General features: G+C 40.8%; 1 protein-coding gene across 3 annotated transcripts in view; it reads right to left on the bottom strand.

The window, feature by feature from the left end:
- Positions 1 to 18,087, bottom strand: part of PDE4A (phosphodiesterase 4A) — a 323,495-nt gene that overhangs the window by 65,178 nt on the left and 240,230 nt on the right. The window contains exon 1 of one of the 3 annotated variants that reach the window (XM_058166091.1): positions 189 to 460. The exons of the other annotated variants lie outside the window; for them this stretch is intronic. Within the exon in view, the coding sequence (XP_058022074.1) occupies positions 189 to 268 (80 nt within the window). The 5' untranslated portion in view covers positions 269 to 460. Of the gene's footprint in view, positions 1 to 188; positions 461 to 18,087 lie in introns of those variants that run through there. 3 annotated transcript variants of the gene reach the window in all.

Genomic DNA, 18,087 nt, shown 5'->3' with positions numbered 1-18,087 from the left:
AGCTTCTCATCAACTCAAGAGTCACAAACTCTAGATTTCCATGGGCCCCAATTCTTGCACCCTACCTCTCACCACTGACTCAGGCAACTAAAAAGTTTTCTCTAGCCTGACTAGAAACATGCAGTCATGAGCAGCACCCGTGCCCCAGACACAACACTCAGTGGCAGACAACACATTGCCCAACTAACCTTCGGATGGATAAATGGAGGCTGGGCAGAGACATGACCCGGTTGTAATCAATGCCGTTTGACGTGTGGACATGAGCCATCCTCCTGGGTTGCCGTAGAGTAAGAAGTCTGGGTTACAAGGTGTCTAATTCAGATATCTGCAGGAATCAAGCCGCTATTCTCCCTTGTCACACCCTATGTTGTGCTGGGAGATGTTGGTGCAATCGAGTTGAGAAATGCAACTAGACCGACAGGCTGACTCATCACATGACAACCAAGGCTTGGTTATGGCTGGGTGGAAATGACAGGATCTCTCCCAGCCAATCTAACAAGAGGATGCCCTGAAGGGTTCCAGGGAGTGCGCTTGCCTTCCTCGGAAGGCTGGACTTCCTCTTTAGTGTGGTTTCAGCTTTTGAGGCTTTCACCTTGAGTTACCCGTTTCTTTCCCCCACAAACACACATTCCACCCTTGAAATATTCCTGTCTAACCCAGAGGGGACAAAAATAAAACCCTCCGCTTGTTTGGCCATAGCTGTCCATTTCAATATATCCAAGTCTAATTGTCTAGGGAGCAGTAGAAATGAAATAAAAAAGAAAGTTAAAAATTAAAAGCCTAGTGACAACAACAACAACAACAACAAAAGGTTGCTTCATTCTATCCATTGGCAAACATTCAAAGAGCCTTTCCCTGCTATAAACACTTGCTCCATAAATCACTTTTTTCTGGTGTAGCTCCGTAAGGTAACAGTCCAACTCCAAATGCAGGGAAAAATTCTGGATAACAACAACGCATCATTCTCTTGAGAGTTTGCCAGCTATACTGTATATAATTTGTATGCTGCTTCTTCTTCTTCTTTGGAATTAGCAGCACCGCCAGTGGGAAGGAAGGAAGATGCTACCAAGTCAAATCCTATTTACCGTATTTTTCGGATTATAAGACGCTCCGGTGTATAAGATGCACCAAGATTTCAAAGAGGTAAGCAAGGGGAAAAAAAACGTTTTTGCACTCCCCGGCCCTCAGGAGCACTCTGCAGGCCTCCCAAATCCTCTGCACGTCCCATTTTTTGCAAAAATGGGGTGCGCACACGGTTTGGGAGGCCTGCAGACTGCTCCTGGGGCTGGGAGGCAAAACGAGTGCATGGGGGGTTTGGGAGGCCAAAAATGGGCCCACGTTTCACAAAACTGGGGATGTTTTTGCACTCCCCAGCCCCCAGGAGCATTCTACAGTCCTCCCAAATCCTCTGTGCGCTCCATTTTTGTGGAAAACGGGTCCATTTTTCATGCACTTTTTGCGAAAAACGGAGGCGCTTTTGCCCTCCCCAGCTCCCAGGAACACTCTGCAGGCCTCCCAAAGCCTCTGCGCACCCCGTTTTTGTGAAAAACGGGCCCATTTTTGTGAAAAACGGGCCCATTTTTTGCCCATTTTTGTGAAAAACGGGGGTGTTTTTGCCCTCCCCAGCCACCAGGAGCACTCTGCAGCCTACCAAAGCCTCTGCGTGCGTTTTGAGAAAAACGGGCCAGTTTTTTTACAAAAACCAGATGCGTGGGGCAGGGCTTTGGGAACCCAAAAATGGCTGTATTCAGTGTATAAGACGCACCAACATTTCCACCTTCTTTCAGGGGGGAAAAAAGTGTGTCTTATACTCTGAAAAGTATGGTAATTCTATGAAGCCTATACAGGTAGTCCTCAACTTACAACCACAATTGCTCCCAAAATTTTTGTTGCTAAGTGAGCCATTTGTTAAGTGAGTTTTGCCCTTTTTTATGACCTTTCCCCATTGACTTTGCTTGTCAGAAGGTCACAAAAAGCAATCACATGACCCCGGGACGCTGCAACCGTCATAAATATGAGTCAGTTGTCAAGCCCGAATATAAATCACGGGACCATGGGGATGCTGCAAAGGTCATAAATGTGAAAAATGGTCATAAGTCACTTTTTTCAGTGCTGTTGTAACTTCGAATGGTCACTAAGTGAACTGCTGTACAAGGACTACCTCTATACCTCCTATTTCATCCCTTTGCAAATAAGTAACTGTGAAGCTGTGTGGGAAGCAAGGGCGCTCGCTAAAAGAATTATTATGAACATGAAAGAGAAATCTGTGTCTGATCTGCATCAATGGACTGCTGATAAGAATTGTTTGCTAAACTTTGCATTAGGACAAGGAAGAATATTTGATCAATTTGTGTGAGGCTGTTCTACTTATAATATAATTTGCTTCAGTTTATTCTCCCTGGCTCGTTATCTATTTTTAAATTATTTTTCTGATTATATTTTAGTATTAATATTTTTCTATTTTTTAATGTTTGCCTTTCTCAACTTGTCATGTTGGACTACCACATAACCCCTTACACCATGGTTTTGATGGGTGTGAATTGATGAGAAAGTGCATATGTATGTAATATATGTAAATTGGAGATGTCCACCAACTTTGCCTTTTGTTCGAATGCAAATAATTTACTAACCTTCCTTTAGAAAGATACCTTATTAATCTCAAACCTCTGAAGAATCCCTTCTTAATAATAGAATAGAATAGAATAGAATTCTTTATTGGCCAAGTGTGATTGGACACACAAGGAATTTGTCTTGGTGCATATGCTCTCAGTGTACATAAAAGAAAAGATACGTTCATCAAGAATCATAAGGTAACACTTAATGATAGTCATAGGGAAACAGTCAATATAAATCTTAAGGATACCAGCAACAAGGTTACAGTCATACAGTCATAAGTGGGAGGAGATGGGTGATAGGAACAATGAGAAGATTAATAGTAATGCAGACTTAGTAACTAGTTTGATAGTGCTGAGGGAATTATTCGTTTAGCAGAGTGATGGCATTTAGGAAAAAACTATTCTTGGGTCTAGTTGTTCTGTGTGCAGTGCTCTATAGCGTCGTTTTGAGGATAGGGGTTGAAACAGTTTATGTCCAGGATGCAAGGGGTCTCTAAAGATTTTCACCGCCTTCTTTTTGACTTGTGCAATATACAGGTCCTCAATGGAAGGCAGGTTGGTAGTAATTGTTTTTTTCTGCAGTTCTAATTATCCTCTAAAGTCTGTGTCTTTCTTGTTGGGTTGCAGAACCAAACCAGACAGTTATAGAGGTGCAGATGAAAAACTCAATAATTCCTCTGTAGAACTGTATCAGCAGCTCCTTGGGCAGTTTGAGCTTTCTGAGTTGGCACAGAAAGAACATTTTTTGTTGTGCTTTTTTGATGATGTTTTTGATGTGGGTTTCCATTTTAGGTCTTGAGATATGGTAGAACTAGAAATTTGAAGGTCTCTACTGTTGATACTGTGTTTTCTAGTATTGTAAGAGATAGTAGTATGGGAAGGTTTCTCCTAAAGTCCACCACCATTTCTACCGTTTTGCGTGTGTTCAGTTCCAGATTGTTCTGGTCGCACCACGAGGCTAGTTGTTCAACTTCCCATCTGTATGTGGAGTCATCACTGTCTCAAATGAGACCAATTACTGAATTAAATTAAGTCACAGAAGATTAATTGTAGTATACAGAGACATGTTGACTCCAACTTTGAGGTAATGCTTAGTCCTCAAGACCAATATCCCTTGACAGACATGTCCTCTATGATATTTAAGCCACCCAGAGTTACCTTGAGGTAAGATGGGCAGCCTATAAATTTTATAAACCAACCAACCAACAAACAAACAAAAAACCCATTTCCCTTTGAAAGCCATTCAAGATAGTAACCATTACCACATCTTGTGGTAAATTAATTCTGATGAATGTATGTGGTAGATGAATATGTGCTTTACTTGATCTGTTTTAAATCTCCCTCCAATCAGCTTCACCGGATGACTTGAGGTTCTATTATTAAGAGAGAGAGAAAGAGAGGAACTTCTCTCAATCCATGCCAGCCATGATTTTATACTTTTCAGTCATGTGCCCTCTCAGCTGCCTTCTTTTTTCAAACTCAGGAGTCCCAAGCCCTCTAGTCTTTTTTCATGGGGAAAGTATTTAAGGTTTCTGATCATTTTCATTGCCCTTTGCTGTACTTTTGCCAATTCTACTATCTTTTTCCAAAGGTAGTGATCAGAACTTTACAAAATATTCCAGATGAGCACATATTGAAGATCTGTAAAAGGGTTTTACAAAGTGGCCAATTTTATTTTCAATCACTTTTAATGACCCTTAATATGGAATTTGCGTTTTCCATAGCTGTCATGGATAAGTTTACTCAAAAGTCGTGGACAAGGAACTCTGCCAGACATTTGAAGCAGGATATTTTTACAAATCCATACTGATTTTCCTTTGACAAGGTTCGTTCTTCCATGCACATAATTATTTTTTGTTTTGATTACTGTTTCTACCTATTTTTCAGGAACACACATTAAACTGACTGGTCAATTATTTCCCAGGTGTCTTCTGGGCCTCTTTTTAAAAATAAGCATTCACATCTTTTTAGTCTTCTGGCACTGGGCCTGATCTGAGGATAGAATAGAATTTTGTATTGGCCAAGTGTGATTGGACACACAAGGAATTTGCCTTTGTGCATATGCTCTCAGTGTACATAAAAGAAAAGATACCTTCATCAAGGTACAACATTTACAATACTTAATGATAGTCATAAGGTACAAATTTAACAATTAATGATACAACATTTAAGGATCAATATATACATACACATACAGCATAGTATTAAAACTCTGGGTTCTGATGACATCATCCAAGATAGATAGATAGTTAGATAGTTAGACAGACAGATAGGCGGACAGACACAGAAGGATGGATAATCTTGGATTGATGTCATCAGATCCGAGTGTGCTGTGGAGTCCTTCAAAATGTTTAGTTTTTTTTCTTGTTATTTCTAATTTTTGTGATTTTTCCCCTCCATGTGAAAGTCAATACAGGCTGTCCTACTTGAATTCTTTGTGTTAGGACAGACTTTCCATTTCCTGAAGGAAGTCTTCTTAACTTTTACAGTTTCCTGGATACTACTAGAAAGCAGTGCTGGCTTCTTTCTGAACTTGGCTGACTCTTACATTCCAATTGAGCTACAATTATTGTATTTTTAAATATCCACAAGGAAATACAAAATCATTTCTTGACTTTTCTCATTTGCATGTATGCTAAATATAATAACAAAATACTTGCTGTTTTCCAGTCTGTTCTACAACAATTGCATCTTCCACCAGGTCACTGTTACTATTTATGATTAAATCTACAGTTCTTCCTCTCACGTCAGTTCCAAGGCACAGATGTCATTCAGAAATGAAATATCATTGTTATAGTCTGAGCATGAATGGATACCCTATTTAAGGGTATCTGAAGTTCTCCATTTTGGTAAGAAGTCAAAGGAGTTGCTGACCATCCTGGCAAAATAATGTTTTTCAAGGCACAAAGAGTCAGAAAGTATTTAGTGACTAAACAACGGATATTTTTACAATGATCTCCTTTGATTGGTTATTTGTACCCTATGACTATCATTAAGTGTTGTACCTTATGATTCTTGATGAGTGTATCTTGTCTGTTTATGTACACTGAGAGCATATGCACCAAGACAAATTCCTTGTGTGTCCAATCACACTTGGCCAATAAAAAAAATTCTATTCTATTCTATTTGTATTCTGCCCTGATATATTTCACCATTGCAAAATGACCCTTGGCATTTTGATCAGGTGGTGGTAGCATACTCTTCGGTCTAATATGTATTTATGGCCAGATATTGCCCCCCAGAGAGATGCTTGGTCTTCCAATATTCTCTAGCATGTTAGGCTTTTTATTTTCCTTGACAGATTCTCACCTCTTCCAGGATGCCCTTCTTTGATCTTTCTGTAAAATTTGTAATCAGCAAATACCCCAAATATCAACAGAATCTGTTGATTTTGTTCTGTTCTACCTGGTTTCTATTGTAACTACCATATCTACCATATCTACAGTCTCTTTACCGCCAAATAATTCCCCATCTTGGATGAGAGATGTGTAATAGTGGCAGAGGAATACCTATAAAATATCTATGTTATTTTTCAATGTTGGTGTGAATCTTTTGGGGGGCTATTTTGTCTCCTTTTAACTCCTGACAACCATTCATAGTCCACTTTCCACATTGGTCCTATCCTTACAATAGTTTCATAACATTCCAAATTCGATGTTGTCAGAAGAATAGACTTTAATTGCAATAATACAAGAGCAACCAATAGATTTAAACTTAATGTTAACCGCTTTAATCTAGATTGCAGAAAATATGACTTCTGTAACAGAATCATCAGTGCTTGGAACACTTTACCTGACTCTGTGGTCTCTTCCCATAATCCCAAAAGCTTTAACCAAAAACTTTCTACTATTGACCTCACCCCATTCCTAAGAGGTTTGTAAGGGACGTGCATAAGAGCACAAACGTGCCTACCGTTCCTGTCCTATTGTTTTTCTTTTCTTCTTCTTATATATATATATGCTTATTCCTCCTATTATTTACTCATATATATGTTTATACACTATATAATCTTTTCTGTATAATACTTATATATATTGTTGTGACAAAATAAATAAATAAATAAAATAAAATAAAATAGTTTTATGCATCAATGCAAAATGGCAAAGCAAAAAGCAGTGAGAAAAGTAAACCATTTGGCCAGACACGTGTTGTATGTGCATGGCTATTAGTGTAAGAACTATACAGCCCTAGTAATAACAGTTCAGTGTAAATTGTTGTGTTATCTTCCTTCTTTGGTATCCTTATATACACCATTCTAGCACAATCAGCATCACTGTGAATCTAAATCAGTACAGCTGCAAACATGCCCCTCCTATGCCCCATCACGTTATCAAACCAGGTTGGATCAGCACACGGGTTTTTCCAGCTGAGCCCTTTGGTGCTTGGGAGTAGACCTGTTGTCAACAGCAGAAAAAGCCTTAGGAAGCCTCTCATTCTGTTACAGCGGAGGAAGCTCAAAGGGGAGCACTGTTGGCGTCTTCCGGTCAACAGCTAGAGATGAGAACATTACAGCTGCCGCATAAGGCAAAGCTAGAAAAAGCAATACCTTGCAGCAGCAGCAGGTTTAAATATCTATTTTTTTTTACTAATTTATCTCAATATGATGTTTTTAGCGTGAGAGAGAAAGAGAGATTTAAAACCAAATTAGAAAGGACAGTGCCAGAGGTTCATCGTTTTTGCAAGCCTTTTGCACAACTTGCTTGGAAAATGGACAAATTACCCTTGGACCAAATAGCTTTACAATTCATTTTTAGATTTTTTTAGAATTTCAAATTATGGTAAAGGGACCCAGTGCACTTGAGCCTCTTGAACAAAGCCCTAGACTTCACCTTCAGGACATTATCCCTGTCTCACTTGCTGAATGCAATTCCTGGATTTTATTTTATTTTTTACGCAGTAAACCTTACATCAGACCAAATACCAGCTTAATTTCCTTCTCAAGCTATTTGCGTCAATAGTTTAGAGCGTCTTAAGCATTGTTTTTATACATCCAATTCATCTTGGCTGTACCTCTGCATATATCATGGCACTTTATCTGGCATGTGTGTGTGGGAGTGTGTGTGTGTGTGTGTATGTGTGCCCGAGCACACAGCTGTTTTTGTAGTCAATTTAGTTGCAACTCCTTCTGAAGGATCACTGTGCACAGATGTTGAGGGCTGCTGACGACATTCTACTCCAGGGCAACAGATAAGATTAAGGATATAAAGGGAGGGGCGAGGAAAGTAATGGTGGCTTTATCAGCGTCAGGACACAGGAGTAATAAGAATAAGAATTTAGACATTGTCGGTCCTGCCCACAATTTGGGGTATGGAATATTTTTTCTCCCAGGGACTGAGGGCTTCTTAGTTTTCCATACTTTCAACCGTGTCACTCACTTAGCAGAAAAAAAGAGGAGTTTCTTCCTGCCTTTCTTTTGTTTCTTAATTCTCTTGACTTCATTCTCTCGGAGCAGAAAAAATACAGTTTATGCGTGTCTTATTTTAACGGGACATTTCTGTTAAAACGGTTCCCATAATTATATAATGTCATTCATAGGTGTAGAACCTATCCTCAGTCTATCTGTTGAAAATATTAGTTAAATTATTTTTTAAGTGATATCCCCTCAATGCAACTTCCAACCGCATCAATACACAAACTAAACAATTTTACCACAGAATGCCATAAATGCACAAATAACAAGTATCAGTCAAATACAAAATAACTTACAAACAGCAACTGTGTTAATTATAAGCATCATCCAGCCAAGAAAGGCAATATCAGCCAAATGCAACAGTGAACCCTAGAAATATCTCCCTTTAAATTAGCAAATTCTTTTTTGGATGGTGGGGGGGAACTGTGTTCAGAGGTAAAATAGATGCTTTAAACTTCTGTAGTTTGGCCAAAACTTCTAGCTCTGTCCCAGCCCTCAAGCCTGGAGCGCTTTTCACATTCCTAAGAGAAGGCATATATAAAATAGTAGCTTTAGTGACTCTTAAAAGATCTGCTATAATAAATATTTATTCTTTCAAGTTGGATCGGAATTCCACAGGTGTGGGGATTATAGCCATTTCTCATGACCACAAGGCCAGTGGCTTTCACAGCTTTGAGGCAGGATCTCTGAAGTGCATAGATAGAAATGTGAGTGTTCCTTCAAATGACTTCTCCCCACATTATTTAATGCTCCAAAGATAAAGCAAATAGGAAAAGGTGCAAATATTTTGGAGAGGGTAAGGCCCATTAAATACTGGTGGCGCTACTTTTGAATATATACGTATATGCATAATTAGTATGTTGCACAATGATACACACTTAGCCAAGACTAAAACTTACTGAACTCCATATTACTTCAACTAAGTAAACCTTCCCAGGATTAGAAACTATGGTTCTAGTTTTATGGACATTTGTTTCAGAATAACCACGAGGCAGGCCAGAACAACTCTATGAGGCAGGCCTGTCCCATCCGTGCTGGCAGAGGAGGCATGCTGTAGATCCCACCAGTCAAGGAATTCTGTCTGATGGTGTCCAGGAAAACAGCCTTCTCTGCTGTGGCTCTGGTACTTTGTAACATCTTGCCCCTGAGGTCAGATTGGCTCCCACCCTCCTGTCCTTCCATAAAAGCCTGAAGACCTGGCTGTGCCAGTCGGCCTGGGGCTCCAAGAAGGAATACCTGGAGGCTAGAGATGTTGAAGATAGCAGATCTCACCTCTCACCTGAGCATCTTTCTCTGTCCCCCTTCCATCTTTAATTATAATTTTGTATTTCTTATTGTTATGTTTTTACTGTTTTTAATGTTGTAAGTTATCTAGAGTCACCTTGTGGCAAGATGGGGCGGGGAGGGGCAAATAAAATGAATGAATGAATAAAAATATCAGCACTGAATTTGCTCCAAAGTAAATGCTGGCGTACCACGGTGACTCATCCAATCTCCAGCATTTTGCAAGGTTTCTAAGCTGGCCATGTAGTCAGGATTTTCCTCCCTTCCTGATAGGATTGACATCTAGTGACCTAACAGAAAACAGAGAACCTTTCCATTGCATTTGGGATTCTACCCAGTTATGAGCACAGAGTTTCTGTCTACCAATCATTACTAAATAAGAGAGATGCGACAGGCCACTTCTGTCCTGTCTTACAGCTATGTTTTACTAAGAGTTTCAAGACTAGTTAATTGGCTAGAGAGCTTCATCATCCAAGTTCCCTCTTTGTGTCTAGATGACAGAGGCAGATCATACATTTCAATAATGTAAGGTTAAAGTTACTGGTATAATCTGCTTCTGAAATCAGCAGAGGACATAAGACATTTATATAAAAAAACAACAAAGAATTTGGCTGGCAGAAAAGGGCCTTCAGGGATGTGAAAAGAAGGGTGGTGCTTTAGGGAAAGTATTTTAGGGTGGAGAATTAGGACAGGCAACATTAAAAGCATTGGAGGCTTGGGATTCTTTTAGTATATCAAGCAGGGTGAATTTTTATTTATTAAAAAAATTAAACTGCCCAAAAGCTGAAACTGGATCAGTTTGTATTTTGCCTTAATATTCCACTAGCTTCTCTTCAATACATTTGTTTACAGTACTTTGCTCTCTTCTGCTTTTCCAATATTGCTGATTAACAAACAACAAGATGTAATCGAAGAACACATGAACTGCAAACTACATTATATAAGTATTAAGTGAGGTTGTATTCCTTTGCTTGCTGACATGTCATTCCAGGATGGAAACAAGCGTGGTAGGTAAGAGATAAAGAGAACAGTATACTACTTGCCCAGTTTAAAACCTTTTTCAGACATTGGTGGTTAGATTGTAGCCTAAATCTGGAATCCCATAAACAAATGAAAACAATTTCTCCAAAGTAAATATTTTAGGACTGGGAAAGAAAATCACTTATTGCATCCAGTTTTGATGTTACTGAACTACAACTCCCAGTAGATCAAACTGGCAAAATCAAAAGGGGAAGGCTGAAAATTACGATTCACAGCAGCATCTGGCAAGCACTGTACTCTATGGGCAGCATATAAGGTAGTTTTCGTACAGGTAGTCCTTGACTTATGACTATAATTGGGACCAAAATTTCTGTTGCTAAGCAAGATGATTGTTAAGTGAGACATGCCCAATTTCATGACTTTTTTTTGCTACAATTGTTAAGCAACTCGCTGCAGTCATTAAATTAATCGTTTCCTCCATTGACTTTACTGGTCGAAAGCCAGCTGGGAAAGTCACAAATGGTGATCAAATGATTCTGGGATGTTGCAATGATTGTAAACATACGGCGAGCTGCTAAGCCGCTGAATTTTGATCACATGACCATGGAGATGCTGTGATGGTCATAAATGTGAGGACCAGTCATAAGTCATTTTTCTCATTGCTATTGTAACTGCTGTAATTGGCTAAACCAATGGCTGCAGACCAAGAACTATTTGTATGTTAATGTAAGTTCCCTCCACTCACCGCTTAGCTACATGGATAATCCATAGCTCAATATGAGTTGGAATATTTAAAAATTCCAGTGTCTTTTTATAACAGAATCCAACAAAGCAAGAGCAAGGAGTCCCTCTTTGAGGGAGATGGGCGAGAAAGAAAGAAAGAAAGAAAGAAAGAAAGAAAGAAAGAAAGAAAGAAAGAAAGAAAGAAAGAAAGAAAGAAAGACGGACGGACAAGAATCTAACATATACAAAGCTAAAACATATAAAGAATGATTGCAGGAAATGGGTATGTCTAGTCTAGTGAAAAGAAGGACCAGGAGTGACAAGACAGCAGTTTTCCAATATTTGAAGGGCCGCCACAAGGAAGAGGGGGGCAACTTATTTACCAAAGCACCAGAAGACAAGACAAGAAACAATGGATGAAAACTAATCAAGGAGAAAAGCAACCCAGAACTAAAGAGAAAATTCCTAACAATGAGAACAATTAACCAGTGGGACAAATTGCCTTCAGAAGTTGTGGGTACTGGACAGCCATTAATCAGAAATAGAATAGAATAGAATAGAATAGAATAGAATAGAATAGAATAGAATAGAATAGAATAGAATAGAATAGAATTTTTATTGGCCAAGTGTGTGATTGGACACACAAGGAATTTGTCTTGGTGCATATGCTCTCAGTGTACATAAAAGAAAAGATACCTTCATCAAGGTACAACACTTGCAACACTTAATGTTAGTCATAGGGTACAAATTTAACACTTAATGATACAACGCTTAATGATAATCATAAGGTACAAATAAGCAATCAGGAATAATCAATATCAATATAAATCATAAGGATTACCAGCAACAAAGTTACAGTCATACAGTCATAAGTGGAAGGAGATGGGTGATGGGAACGATGAGAAGTAGTGCTATTTAGAAAATAGTTTGACAGTATTGAGTGAATTATTTGTTTAGCAGAGTGATGGCGTTCGGGGGAAAACTGTTCTTGTGTCTAGTTGTTCTGATGTGCAGTGCTCTATAACGTCATTTTAAGGGTAGGAGTTGAAAGAATTTATGTCCAGGATGTGAGGGATCTGTAAATATTTTCACGGCCCTCTTCTTGATTCATGCAGTATGCAGGTCCTCAATGGAATCCTCAATCTATTCTATCTATCAGAAATAGTATAGGTCTCCTATGAGAGTAGGGGATTGGACTAAATGACCTCCAAGGTGTCTTCCAACTCTGTTACTGTTATGGTTACTGAATCACTATCGGCTGAATGTCCAGTAAGCTTCTGGTGATCTGAAAGTGTGCTAGCCACAATGCTAATAATACACCTCCCGTGATTTGTAATGTAATCACATCTGGAGATATGTAGTTCAAGAAAACTTGAATAATAGGCTAGATGAATCAGATGTTCAAGTCCCTTTTAAATATTTCTTAATCCAGGCATAGGAAATATGTGGACATTTAAATATTTCTGAAGTACGACTCTTCAACATCAGGCAACTTGGGCACCAATGAGCTATGCTACAATTCAGCTTTATCTTGGGGGCCTCAGATTCTCTGGGACTGGCTGAAAATACAGTACATGCTAGTAATGGAAACATTTGCCATGAAACGTCACATGTAGCTTTCTAAAGCTCCTTACCAGATGTGCAGCCCCCAGGATATCTTGGATTTCTACATTAGTCATAGCACTCACTGAGCATGCGGCATTGACGGTGAGAGAAACAAAACTTGTTAAACCGGGAAAGAGCACACAGATGGGAGATTCCCCTTATGTGGAATTAAGGGGAGTAAGAACATCTGTACTGGAAGCTGACTGGCTAGTCACAATTATCCTGGGCCATAAGTTCTGAATGCGGTTTATTCTCATTGGCAGAATTCAGAGAAAGTAATTTCTGCCTTGGTTTACTTAAATGCATAAGACATTTTTAAAAATGTAAGATCGCTGATTCTGTGGTGGTATCTTCCGAAAATGGGAAATGAATAAATTTCCAAGATGTTGATTACAAATCCATAGCAACCTCTCTGTTTCCAATCAAAATGGGTGCGGTTATTTCTTTGGCAGCTTTGTGATATGGAGAGGTTCTTCGCTCACAGAGTTCATGTAAGGTTACGCATCAAAGTCGATTGTCACTTTTGCAGCTGGGCCCAGAGGAGCTTCAATCCAAAGTGGTGGGGCAAAAGGGAGAAAGGAAGTCTGGTGTAGAGACATCATCAGCTCTAAAACTTCACAAAGCTCCTTAAATCAACAGCCAGAAATAAATATTTGAAAACTAATCCAAGGGAAGCATTTTTAAAAATATGCTATCCAGAGATTTTTACTGCAAGGAGAGATATTAAAACGATTGTATTTTTCTTTAGTTTGCTGTGTTTCATTTACAACAGGGGTGTCAAACTCAATTTCATTGAGGGCCGCATCAGGATTCTGTTTGACCTTGTGGGCGGGGGGGGGGGGCGTGGCCAGGGTTTGTGTGGCCAGCTCGACATCACTCATGTCGGGGGTGCCTGTGGTGGCCCGAGCAGTCTGCCAGTGACAATGGACTCCGGAGCTCCGTTTCGGCTGCAACGGCCTCCTGCAACCCTCTGCCAGCAAAAACGAAGCTTGGGAGGGGCCACACACAACCCTCCCAAGCTCCGTTTTCGCTGGCAGAGGCGAAATTGCTGTTTCCAATGGGCCAAATCTAAGCACCCCGCGGGCTGAATCCGGCCCCTGGACCTTGAGTTTGACACCCTTGATTTACAAAAACAGCTTCCTCATCCATAAATTGTACTAGGCTGAAGTCCTGTACACCATTGCCAAGTTGGAAACTCAGCTAGAACTAAATTCAGAGTTGCTTAGTCTAAATAAGTGATCCTGGCTGCCCAATACGTGTCTGAATGAGATTTGTATTTCTGCAAACATAAATTTGATAAAATTCACATTTTTATAGATGTGCTTAGAAATAATCAAAAATAAAGTAAAAGAAAGTCCTTGTTGCAGGGCAAGGAAATCAGTACGGTGGACACTTTTCAACATAGGCATTTGCAAAAAAAAGAAAAGAAAGAAAAAGAGTAAAGGTGAAAAAGATAGAGAAAGAAGTCCTGAGATCTTAGCCAAGACGACGAGATCAGGACAGGGTTAGGGCAGTGTTTCCCCATCTGGTATTCTCTAGAGGTGTTGCGACTGAAATGTTGAAAACTGATGCCGCAACTGAAGACTGTAACCATTTTACACAATGGTTAGGAGAACAAGTGAAATCAATAGGAATAAAAGGCCAGAATTCCTGAGTTTAAAGCCCTGCTTTGGTGGGAAACAACACTTAACTGTTTTATTGGAATAAGCCAGCAGTCCACAAACTTTCTGGCTCTGCAGTTCAGCAGCACCAGCAGTGAGCACTGGCAACGGTAGAAGGGGAGGGGATGATATCACACATGCAAATGGAGCTTTGGGTGCTTGCCCGCAGCTTGTGCAACCCAGTCCCCAAGGGACCACAGGCCAGTACTGGTCAGCAGACCAGGGGTAGAGACCCCTGGTATAGGCTACTGAGGTTCTAAACTATGAATATTCTCCATATGAATTTCCTCTTAGCTACAACTTCTCCTCCCCCTACCTCACTCCCCACACAATGTAGCTTTTGGTAATCCATAAACCTCTGAAGGTGCACTTCAGAGCTGAGATCTACTAGGCCTACCTTAAAAGGTTACTATAAAGGTTTAAAGAGAAATGAACAAGATTCCAGTGACATGGACAGGTTGCTGGGTAGGCTGAATGCCACCACATGTTTACTGGATCCGTGCCCCTCCTGGTTGGTACTGGCTACTCAGGAGGTGACACGAGGCTGACTCCGGGGGATTACAAATGCTTCTTTGCGGGAGGGGGTCTTCCCCGCTGCCTTGAAAGAGGCGGTGGTGAGACCTCTCCTCAAGAAGCCTTCCCTGGACCCAGCTGTTTTAGGGAATTACCGGCCAGTCTCCAATCTTCACTTTACGGCGAAGGTTGTAGAGTGTGGTGGCATGTCAGCTACCCCAGTATTTGGATGAAGCTGTCTATCTAGACCGGTTCCAGTCCGGCTTTCGGCCTGGATACAGTACAGAGACAGCTTTGGTCGCGCTGGTGGATGATCTCTGGAGGGCCAGGGATAGGGGTTGTTCCTCTGCCCTGGTCCTATTAGACCTCTCAGCGGCTTTTGATACCATCGACCATGGTATCCTGTTGCGCCGGTTGGAGGGGTTGGGAGTGGGAGGCACCGTTTATCGGTGGTTCTCCTCCTACCTCTCTGACTGGACGCAGACGGTGTTGACAGGGGGGCAGAGATCGACTCCGAGGTGCCTCATGTGTGGGATGCTGCAGGGGTCGATTCTCTCACCCCTCCTGTTCAACATCTATTTGAAGCCGCTGGGTGAGATCATCAGTGGCTTTGGGGTGAGATACCAACTGTACGCTGATGATACTCAGCTGTACTTTTCCACCCCGGGCCACCCCAGCGAAGCTGTCGAAGTACTGTCCCGGTGTTTGGAAGCCGTACGGGTCTGGATGGGGAGGAACAGGCTCAAACTTAATCCCTCCAAGACGGAGTGGCTGTGGATGCCGGCACCTCGGTACAGTCAGCTGCAGATGCGGCTGTCTATCGGGGGCGAGTCATTGGCCCCGATGGAGAAGGTATGCAACTTGGGCGTGCTCCTGGATGGTCGGTTGTCCGTCTCCAAGAGAGCTTTTTATCAGGTTCGCCTGATCCGCCAGTTGCGTCCCTTCCTGGACCGGGATGCCCTATGCACGGTCACTCATGCTCTCGTTACCTCTCGTCTGGACTATTGCAATGCTCTCTACATGGGGCTCCCCTTGAAGAGCACCGGAGACTTCAGCTAGTCCAGAATGCGGCTGCGCGGGTTATTGAGGGAGCGGTTCGGAGCTCCCACGTAACACCTATCCTGCGCAGACTGCACTGGCTATCTGTTGTTTTCCGGATGCGCTTCAAGGTATTGGTTACCACCTTTAAAGCGCTCCATGGCTTAAGACCGGGTTACTTACGGGACCGTCTACTGCCGGCTTCTATCTCCCAGCGTCCGGTGCGTTCCCACAGAGAGGGACTCCTCAGGGTGCCGTCAGCCAAACAGTGTCGACTGGTGGCCCCCAGGGGGAGGGCCTTCTCTGTGGGGGCTCCTACCCTGTGGAACGAGCTTCCCCTCGGGCTTCGACAACTACCTGACCTTAGGACCTTTCGCCGCGAACTTAAAACCTATTTATTTCGTATGGCTACACTGGCCTGATTTTAAATTCTAAATTTTTAAATTTTAATGGAATTTTGATGGGTTTTAAATTTTTGTAATTTTATGGGGTGTAAGGTTATTTTAAATTATTGGCAAATTTGAATCAGTTTTTTAAGGGTTGTTTTAATTATGATGTATTTCTGTTTGTATTTTATTTGCCTGTTCACCGCCCTGAGTCCTTCGGGAGAAGGGCGGTATACAAATTAAAACATTATTATTATTATTATTATTATTATTATTATTATTATTATTATTATTATTATTATTATTATTATTATTATTATTATTATTATTATTATTCCTTAGGGTTTAAAATCCTTTTCATGCAATCAGCAGATCCTGCTCTGAAAAGACTGGTGAAAACCAAATGTGTTCCTTTCATGACCTATTTCAGTTGGGAAATACTACACTTTACATGTAAACCCAACAAAAGTCATATTACATTAAAAAAACAAAGACCTCCCCCAACGCTGGTACCACTTGCTCCACATAAGTGATGTGGATCCATCTAATCTGAAACTTCCCCAATATATTTAATACAGCCCTTGGCTACCAAAGAATGTTTACCCTGGATTAAAAAGAGAAGAACTGCTTAAATGCAATACAAAAGAAGTGATAAACTTCTCTGCACTGCACTTTCTGAGAACATGGGCAATGGCTCTTGAGTTTCCTATCTACTTTCTCCAACTAGAAGTGCCAATAGTGGATCTCAATTCTTACATTATTTCAGAAGACTTGGGAAGAGAAACTGTTCAAAGAGTAATGCATGAGTAATCAACGCTCTGATGCTCAAGGCGTCCCCATAGAGACCAATTAGTTAGTGGGTCCCTTGGTTGATACACCAGCACTATGATGAGCTTCCAAGTAGCCTTTTTAGTGTGCAAACACAAATAGCTTTCACATTCAACCAAGAAATCTTCAATCCATTACTGAGAACTAAGCATTTATCAGATAGCTCTCCTATAAAAAAAAGTCAGCCTGCCCCAAGCTAGTGCCTTTCAAAAGTCCCGAAATTACTGTCCCATTACCACCAGACAGGAAGGTCACTGTAAATGGGAAATGACTCTTTAGAGTACCTCTAGTATTGGAAACTGCTGAAACAGACTAGCCAGTTTCTGCAAATAAACAGCTGTTCCCATTATTATGTTCCCAGCACTTAATCCAAAGCAAATACATTCTCATAGTGAATACTCCTAATAGGAAATTTGTCAGTGCAAACAGATTAACCAATTAGGGAAAAGTTATACTGAGAGAGGAAGAATGATGCTTTGGTTCAGTGACTGTATTCATGTATTGCCAATCCATGGTTTAACCATGTTCCTTGACTAAAGCTAGGCTGGAGGGGGTCACGCATAATGCTGTCACAAATAATTATTCGCAAGCCTTAATAGCTGGGTTTACCTATCACACTAAATCAGAAATGAGCATTAGACTTGCTCTATAACATGACGTATCAGCCCAAACACTGCGCCAGAAACCAAAAGCAAGGCAATACATGTGAAAGGAAGAGAGGGACACTGGAGTGTTTACTGTGTATGTTGGTGCTGGAATAAGACAAAATTGTCTGAACAGAAAGTTATTAATCTTGAATAATTGTACTTATGAGTATCAACTGTACAACTGGGAGTTAAGAGTACCGGTTAATGAACACCGTCTAATGAATACACTGGACATTCTTCAGAATGACAAATAAATCTTCAGCAAAGGACGAGTGGAAAGTTGTCCCAATAGATTGCAAGATACCTTATCCTTCTGGGCAACTTTTGATCCTGCCGCCTGCTTGACAGAATAATACCCCAGTGGTTAATTAAAAAAACATATATTCTCAGCCTGGG

The sequence above is a fragment of the Ahaetulla prasina genome, chromosome 2, assembly GCF_028640845.1.
Source record: "Ahaetulla prasina isolate Xishuangbanna chromosome 2, ASM2864084v1, whole genome shotgun sequence".
Classification (NCBI taxonomy): Eukaryota; Metazoa; Chordata; class Lepidosauria; order Squamata; family Colubridae; genus Ahaetulla; species Ahaetulla prasina.
The sequence above is the reverse complement of the archived record's forward strand: the minus strand, read 5'-3'. Positions and strand labels throughout refer to the sequence as shown.